The 8720-nt window shown below is 39.5% G+C and overlaps 1 protein-coding gene across 1 annotated transcript in view; it reads right to left on the bottom strand.

The window, feature by feature from the left end:
• The window catches only part of LOC103363475 (diacylglycerol kinase eta), a gene marked incomplete at its 3' end in the record, with an annotated part of 69649 nt that overhangs the window by 53728 nt on the left and 7201 nt on the right, over window positions 1–8720 (bottom strand). Inside the window, exon 2 of the mRNA XM_008290256.1 lies at window positions 127–237. Within this exon, the coding sequence (XP_008288478.1) occupies window positions 127–237 (111 nt within the window). The remainder of the gene's footprint in view (window positions 1–126; window positions 238–8720) is intronic.

Genomic DNA, 8720 nt, shown 5'->3' with positions numbered 1-8720 from the left:
TTTTTAGTCTCTTTGGGGTAGTTGTGTCTCTATGTGGTCACTTGTGTCTCTTTCTTTCGTGTCTTTGTCGCCTGTAGATTCTGCTGCATGCTGGTTGTTGCGTGAGGACACGCTGAGTCAGCTCACCTTGGCATCTTTGGCGTAGTAAAGAGTTCGGCCTCTGAGTTTGAAGTAGCGCTTTTTCCACCTCTGGAAGGAGCTGGTTTGTTTCAGCAGCAGACCCTCCTTTATACTCGTCTGCAGGAAGAAAACACAACACAAAAAATAAATGACACGTTTTATATCAGAAGGCAACATAAAGCCTCACTCTCACATGCACAACTCCCTCCCGTATTTGTCTACAGGAAACTGTGGAGATAAAAACTGTTTATATGCGCAAGCGGCAATTTTCTGCACGAGAGACGAGGAATCGTCCGAAACCGTGGAGAAGAAAGGAAACGCATTAAACCCAGCAGCCTCATTGCTCTAAAGAGCCATAAACACACATCAGTCACTCAGCCGCGGAGCAAAAAGAACGACGCATGGAGGAGAGAAAAAAGAGAAAAACGCAAAACCAGCGCTGCATTGACAGCTTCTGCATCTGGTGAACTCAAACAGTGTGACCCCCAAATATAAATCCTCTGTTCCAGCATGACTGGCTGAAATCTGAAGAGATATGCATCATAATATTCCCATTTAAAGCTGAACGTTCCACAAATCAGGAATATTTTATGGTGATTTTTAAAGTCAGGCTTGTTTTTTTAGGCTTAAGGAAGAATGTAGCATATTTTTTCAGCCCCACTCAGCAAAAATCAGTGCCATAATGAGGTTTATAGAATCTTTAACTTGATTTTTTTTTAACACTTCATATCTAAATAATAAACATAAACTTAAATCTTTACTATTTTTATGGTTTTAGGTGTTTTGGCGTGGGAAGGATTTAATGCCAGGTAGAGTTTTTTCACTTAATGTTGCAGCAACATCAATATCATTAAGGAACAAAACACAAGTGCAAACAAAAAACAAACAAACAAAAAAAAAACAGTCCTGACTTTACATGATAATTCACATATTTTAAATTCTAGGCCTCATTTTACTATATTTCTGGGTGTAAATGATTTATTCTGATAATAATAAGTAAACAATTATTGTTTGTTGTTGTTGCTTTTCTCACTGTTTGCTCATTTTTTTTACTGTAATATAAAGTCCTGCACCTCTATGGAAACAGAACAACCACGACTAGAAGGAGAGGGAACTCAGAATTTACTTTATGCAGTGTGACACAGTTATCATGTCATAAATCATTTTTAAAAAAACGAAAGCTGAATTTCTTTGGTTTTCTAGTTTACAAAATTAAAGCAAAAAAAAAAAAAAAGTTGTCGTGTACAACTCTACATGTCTCTCTACTCTGCACATCAGCTCTACAAAAATGTTTCCCCATGCTGAATGTATCTTCCAACAACTTGCTCTCTCTACACTATTTTTTTTTTTGCTATACTACATTAATTTTTTTGATCCACTTTATTTTATTTTGAAGTCATTCTCTCTTGTCGTTTCCTTTTTAATCTCTTTCCATGTCTCCTCTCTCTTGCTCTGATAAATTGTACATTAGAGACCTGAATTAGCGATGTTTAGATAATTAACAGACAGTTTTCTTTGTTTCAAGGAGGGGTGACAATCTTAAAAGAGACCCTTAAACCTAACATTCTCACACCCCAGTCACAGATCATGGTGTAAAAAGTGGAGGGAAAAGGAAACATGCAGATAAACCACTGGATGATAAAACAAAGGTGGAACAGATCACACAGTGAAAATGATTGGATTTTTTTTGTCTTGTTGTAAATAAAAAGCTTATTGTTTCGCCGCCTCCTACGGAGCCAACGTGTGTGTTTGTGTGTCGCATTAGACGAGTCTCCAACAGCTCACAGACACACACACACTCATCATCATTACCACCACTATCGGGTAAAAAACACACACACTGGACGTACAGAGCAAATACAGCGTGACACGGAGCGGTGGACTTGGAAAAGATAAAACACACAAAAACGCACACAAATGGAAATGCTGCTGCGTGGAGGAACATCACTCACACTCTCACACACACACACACACTCACACACAGACATAGACACAGACACACACACGCAGAGTCTATTTATAGCGAAGGAAGGCTGCTCTCTTTGGGAAGAATTACAAACAGAGAGAGGCCTGAAACTGACATCCTGCCCACCAGCTGTGTCAACTTAAACACAGAAAACACTGCTGCAGAATCCAGACTCACACACCATATACACACCATATACACACACTATATACACACCATATACACACCATATAGACACCATATACACACGCTGTGGTATGTCACATTGGGTAAAGTTGCAAACATGACAGTAGATCACACAGATTATTAGAAGTGATCCGTTGGTTGCAGCTGAAACTCTATAAAATTCGAGTTTTGAAGGATTGGTTCAGCCAAACTACGAAAAAACTATGAAAATATTTGGCTTTGAGGTCCCTTTCTCTATGATTTCTGCCTACATTCCTGCACAGTTGAAGTTATTTGATGGGTAAAAATGTCAACAATAACATACAGCACTTGTTGACTCAGATGAACCTTTTTTAATCTATTCTGTTGGGCTGGGATGATATAATAATGTAGCATCAACAGAACATTGTGCATAATTTCAGCTCAAATTTTAGCCAAATCAAAGCTAAATTCAAGCTGTTGCAACTTGAAATGAGTTTGATTTTCTTCACTTTAAGTTCAGGACTTTGATACCTTTAGTCATACAGGAAATAGTTATTTCCTCAAACTTAATGTAGTTTGTTGGTTTAACATAGTTTTAACAGAATTTTTGGGCTTCTTATTATTTTTTAGTTTTGCTTTGTTTTTTAGAGTGCATACTGTCTGGTTTGTCACATTGGGTGAAGCTGCCAACATGACGGGAGATCACATAGATTATTTGAATAAACATTTTGCTCAAACCAGATTCTAATAAAAAATGAAAAGTCCTGTGCTCCTGGCCACGACTAAGAAACCACGACTGATTCCACTTAGACCAACAGCCTTCGAACAAAAATTCAGACTTCTTGGTTGAACTTCAGGCTGTGTTTAAACAGAGACAAGTATGAAAGCAAATGAGAAGTTCAAATAGTTCAATATCTGTGTCATGTAGAGTCGCCATGGATTTTTTCAGTCTTGGTAGAACCTGTGGGCGATTGGAAAAATGTTGTACATGTTTCTAGTTTTTTCAGTTGTTGTAAAAGAATCAATAAGACAAATTCAACTTTAATTGTTTTGTCATCTTTATAATTAATGTCATTGTAACCGTGTCATACGGCACATACCACATTTCACTTCTCTCTCCTTCTAGTCAGGGCTGTTGTGTTTCCACAGAGGTGCAGGACTTTATGTTGCAGTGAAAAATGAGCCCACAGTGGGTAGAAATGTGACGGAAGCAAAAAACACCAACGAACTGCTTAGAGGGTTAAAAAGTGACAACCCTTACAGAGATAGAAGCCAAGGAGGTCTATCAAGAAGTGTGGGGTTCTATTTTGACAGAAATGGTGACTGAGGGGGAAAAAACAAAAAAAAACACAACAGGAAGTGGAGTCACTGTGAATTCTCTGAAGCGGCCGTCTACCTACGTTAATTCCACCGCTTCCCTTTGCGTAGGTTACGGCCTGAAGACTGAATTCCTGCAGTGGATTAAGGTGAAATACCTCAAAGCTGACTGCCGTATAAGGCCTGAGCAGCTCGCCTGCGACTACAATCAAAGTGGGACTGTAACTCAGGCACAGCGGATGAAGTCATCTCCTCATTTAGAGCTGTCGGGCTACCGGCGAACACTGGAGCTTTACCGAGGGCGTTCAGGGATCTCCCTTCGCTCATTTAAATAGAACAGGTTGTTTTTTATAACATTTAAATGCAAAATAATTAAAAATTGTATCACCTTACAGTAACTGCATCACTTCTGAGGTGCACAGCTGGATAAATGACTCCTATGTAAAATTAAAAGCTAACAATTTAGACTCACTATATTCAGAATACAGGCCCCAAAGTAGGACCTCAATGCAACAGGATGTTGGAGGACACCAATCTGGAAAGATGTTCTACTGCTCTTCTTGCTGGAAGGTTCGTGTTGCTCTGCCTCTCTCTTTAAAACACACTAAAGGTGTTTGATTGGATTAAAATAGGCAACAGAATTTCCCACGTGTAGATTTGACTTTTTCCTTCTTTTTGTGTGCTTTGGATGGTTCTCATGCAGGAATATTCTTCTTCTGCCATACTTTAGCACACTGGGCGTCATCTTGTCAGCCAGTATTTTGGTAGATCTAAACCTCTTGAACTCCTGCAGCCCCATACCATCACACTCCCACCTTCACTGTCAGGACCATGCATTCACTGTGGTAACCCTCACATTGTTCACACCAAACATGCTGGACTCCATCGGAGCCCAACATATTAATCCTGATGTCACCTGACCGAAGAATGAGCTCCAAATAGCTGTCAGGCTTCTTTCCAAGTTCTTTTGTACCAAACCGCAAGAAGATATTTTATTTTTGCTTGAATGCTGTCCACAGAGGTAGATGTTATGAACTGTCCCTCATGTTGTCTAGACTCTCACAGAATCTCTGATTTTCATAACCCTGGTGCCAAGTCTGAAACAGCTGCACATGTGTTTTCTCACGGCTGGATTGTGAACCTGATGTCATTTTAGGACAGCCACTGGAGCCCTGACTAGTGGTGCTATGGTTCCTCCTATACCTCCTGCTTACTGCTACAACTGTGTTTTCATTGATATGTGGTTCCTTACTGATCTTTTTCCATTCAGTCTGATTTTTTAGCTCCTTGAAATAGTAGTTATTTAGCAGTGATGTACTTTTGGTTGAATAGTTTCACCCGTTTGATGTAAAGTGTCCTATAAGGAGAACTTTCAGAGTGAAACTTTAATTTTCTGTGCCGTGCCAGAGCACTAGAAGTGACTTTGCTCCAGTTGGACGTTCTATTTTCTATTTTGTTCCTCCTTGGCCTCCATAGTTCCTTTCCTTGTCTTCATCTCCTTCCTGTTGCCAAGTAGGCCAGAAGTGATCTATAAATAGTCGGCGTGCTCGCCTCGGTGCACAGCTCTTCTCTGCTGCTAAACAGTGAGACCGAGCGGCTGCCAGAGAGAAATGAGTAACCTGAGCATCATGTACCTTCTACACCCACACTGCCTGGCCACCGACAGGGCGACACACACTCCAAACACCGCACACACATGCTTATACAATGGACAAAAGGCACAGGCAGTTCAAATGAATCCAGCAGCTGTGGTTGGTGGATAAGAGCAGGAGTTCCCTGGAAAGGCTAAATGAAGAGAGCCGAGCAGAGCGACGTCCTGCTTTTGACAATACCCAGACGAGCAGTCAGTCAAACGGCGAGTTCACGTCCGTCCAGACCATTTATGAACTGAAGCTAACTGCAGTCAACAATCCTTTATATAATGGCACAGCCGCGCTCTCTTAACTTAAAGCCCCAGAGCGCCGAGTCCTAAACCAATTACCGCTCCCTTCTGGGCCTCGCTGAGCTTTCTGTCTAATTAATCTGATAAAAATGCTCCACTTTCCACCTCTGTCTCTGGTTAGCTTAATTGTGCTTCAATGCAACAAGGCAAGGTTAAAGATTTTTAAAGTTCCAAGCCTTAGAGAGGAGCAGGGCGGCAGATCTCTTTGTGGTCACCTTGTGTCTCATTTTGGTTGTTTTGCATCCTCATGGTGATTTTGCATCTAATTTTGGACATTTTGCATCTCTTTTTGGCCATTTTGTGTCTCTCTTTGGTCCATTTGAGTTGTACTGCTTCTCTTTAAGGTCGTTTTGGGCATTTTGTATCGCATTTTGGTAGTTTTTGTATCTGTGCTGTCTTTTTGCAATTCTATTTGGTCATTTTTTATCCAATTTGTTATGTCTATGGTCTTTCTGGCCATTTTTTTGTCTATTATGAGGCTTTTAGTGTCTAATTGTTGTCATTTTGTTTCTAGTTTTGGCCATTTTGCATCTCATTGGGTAATTTTGTGTCTAACTTTAGTGTTTTTGTGTCTTGTTGAGGTCATTTCGTGTCTAACTTTGGTCATTTTGAGTTTCATTCTAGGCATTTGCATCCCTTTGAGGTCATATGGGGCATTTTTTGTCTCATTTTAGTTGTTTTGCATCTCTATGAAGCAAAACATGGAGATGCATGTCTCATTTTGGTAGTTTGTGCATCTGACGTAATTTTTCAGTTAATTTTGTGTCTAATTTTGGTCATTTTGGCGTCTCTTTGAACATTTTGTTTCTAACTGAGGTCATTTTGTTTTGGTCATTTGCATCTCATCATTTTGTGTCTCACTTTGATCCTTCTGAGTTTCATTCTGGACATTTGCGTCTGTATGAGGCTTTTTTTGGTCATTTTGTGTGTCATTTTTGTTGTATTGCATCTTCATGGTCATTTTTCAGATAATTTTAGATATTTTTCATCTTATTTTTAGGCATTTTGTGTCTCTTTGTGGTCGTTATGTGTTTAATTCTTTTTAATGTTTTTGTGGAACCACTGATCACCATTTTGTGACATTTAAGAGACGAAACAACTGTTTCATAAATTTTAAGATTTTAAGAAAAGTAAAGAAACATTTACTTGTTCTACGAGCTAAATGAAACCACACACATTAAGTGACGTATCCATTGTAGCTCAGAGTAATTTCTCATGAAAAAAACAAGTAAATATGATCTGGTTTCATTGGGTTGCGGACAAAATGAGACATTTTTCATCACTGATTTATGACATTTTTCAATATTTTCTAACGTTTTAGAGACCAAACCACTAATCGATAAACTGATCCACTGCTTAATTGACAACGAAAATAATCGTCGCTTGCAGAACTATTACAAAAACACACATTTGCACACATCATGAAGCAAACACAGTAAAAAAAAACAAAAAAAGGAAATCTCTCAGCCTGCCAGCAGAAAAGCTTTCCCTGTTGGGCAATTTCACCTCATGACTGATAAGACTAAACTGCTGCGATTGTAATTGGACGGCCCATAAACTAGGCTGCTGCCTTATCGTTCCTGGGTCTTGGTGGATGCTGGTCGGCTGCAGAGAAAAGCTCGCTGTCATACATCCATTACCAAATCATTTGTCAGCGCTGAGTAAAGCAAGCGAGCTTCTGCAGCTGGAACAATGGAGTCTTTTAGAAACTGAATGTCTGCGTTTGTCTCTGCATATCTTCTCCACCTCCGTGTCGTCCTCTGTTCTGGGTGTAATTGTTACTCTGTCCCCTTCCTCCTCCTCCTCCGACTCCGACCACATGCTAAGATTTCACCAGTGATGGAAAAATTACCATCTCGCTGCTGGGAGATGGTAATTTGTCTGTCTGTGATCTGCTTTGTGCGACTGGACCACATGTATGGGTGGTTGCACATGTGTCAGGCGATGTTAAGGGATGTTGTTGAGGCCGGCAATTTACACACATTTACTTCAGGAGAATCAGCCACAGCGTTGCATCGCTTCAGAGGTACGTAATTATGTGCAGTTGCTATTTCTGCAAGTGGGAGTGTGAGGGGATGCAGGCTGACTGAAACTTCCAAGTAGAGATTCTCTCATCTTCAGCATTGTGTTCCTTACATCCTGCCATCATGTCATTACTTCAATCGAAACTTTTAAATGCAAAATCAAACCGATAATCTTTGTGGATCTTCACTCATGACTATTCAAGTGTTGTCCAAATGCAAAAATGATCAAAACGAAAATTATTGAAGGCCCTGAACCCAAAGAAGTTTTTGGGCTGTGGGCTCACTTTTCACTGCAACATGAAGTCCTGCTCCTCTCTGGAAACAGAACAACCATGTCGAGAAGGAGAGAGAGCTCAGGAATGTTATCTGTGCAGTGTGACACAGTTAGAAATCATAAAAACAGAACAAGCAAAAATTGAATTTTTGGATTATTTGGTTTAGAACAACAAATTCAAAGAACACAACATAGAATCAACATAAACAACATTTTTCCAAGTTCCCACAGCTGTTACCAATACGGGAAAATATAACAGAGATTCAACATTTTATAGATATTTTTACTGTTTACACAATTATTTTGCTTCCATACTTGTCTTCCATCTGCTCTGTGTAAACACTGTCTGCAGTTCAGCCAAATAAACCCTGGAATTTTGTCGGGTGACTTTTGGTCGCACCTGAATCAAACCTGGCTTCCTCACTGCTTTCTAGTGCAGAATTGGTTGTTTTCTATAGAACCTGGTTAAAATGAAGAGTCTACTTTTTGGCAGGTTTTTTTTTTTTTTTTTAAACGAGACATATAACATGAAGTAATGTTGATGAAATTTCACAATTTTAGGTTCAGATGTAGTTACGTTTCCCAACTGAATTGTCAGAAAGTTTGAAATCTGACAATTCTTAGTTGTTTTCACTTTTTTTGCTCCAAGAAATGGTGGAATTTCATTTGCGGTCCTGTCAAAAAGTTCCTGAATTTTGGTCGCAGCTGAGTCACTAAAAGCTTCCCGGTTGAGCAGACGAGAGCAGAATTTGAGTCTCTTTATGGAATCTGGTTAAAACAAACAGTTTTTTTGTTGTTTTTTAAAGCAAATTTTTACAATTTTAAGCTTAGATTTGGTTAAGTGTCCAGATGTAACCACACATCTCAGATGAGAAGTTCAAGGACCATGGGAAAGGTTAAATTCCAATATTTCCTACTGCTTTTAGGGCT

This window comes from Stegastes partitus, unplaced genomic scaffold (assembly GCF_000690725.1).
Source record: "Stegastes partitus isolate 25-593 unplaced genomic scaffold, Stegastes_partitus-1.0.2 Scaffold662, whole genome shotgun sequence".
NCBI classification, from domain to species: Eukaryota; Metazoa; Chordata; class Actinopteri; family Pomacentridae; genus Stegastes; species Stegastes partitus.
Note: the sequence above shows the minus strand (reverse complement) of the source record. Positions and strands in the feature narration are given on the sequence as shown.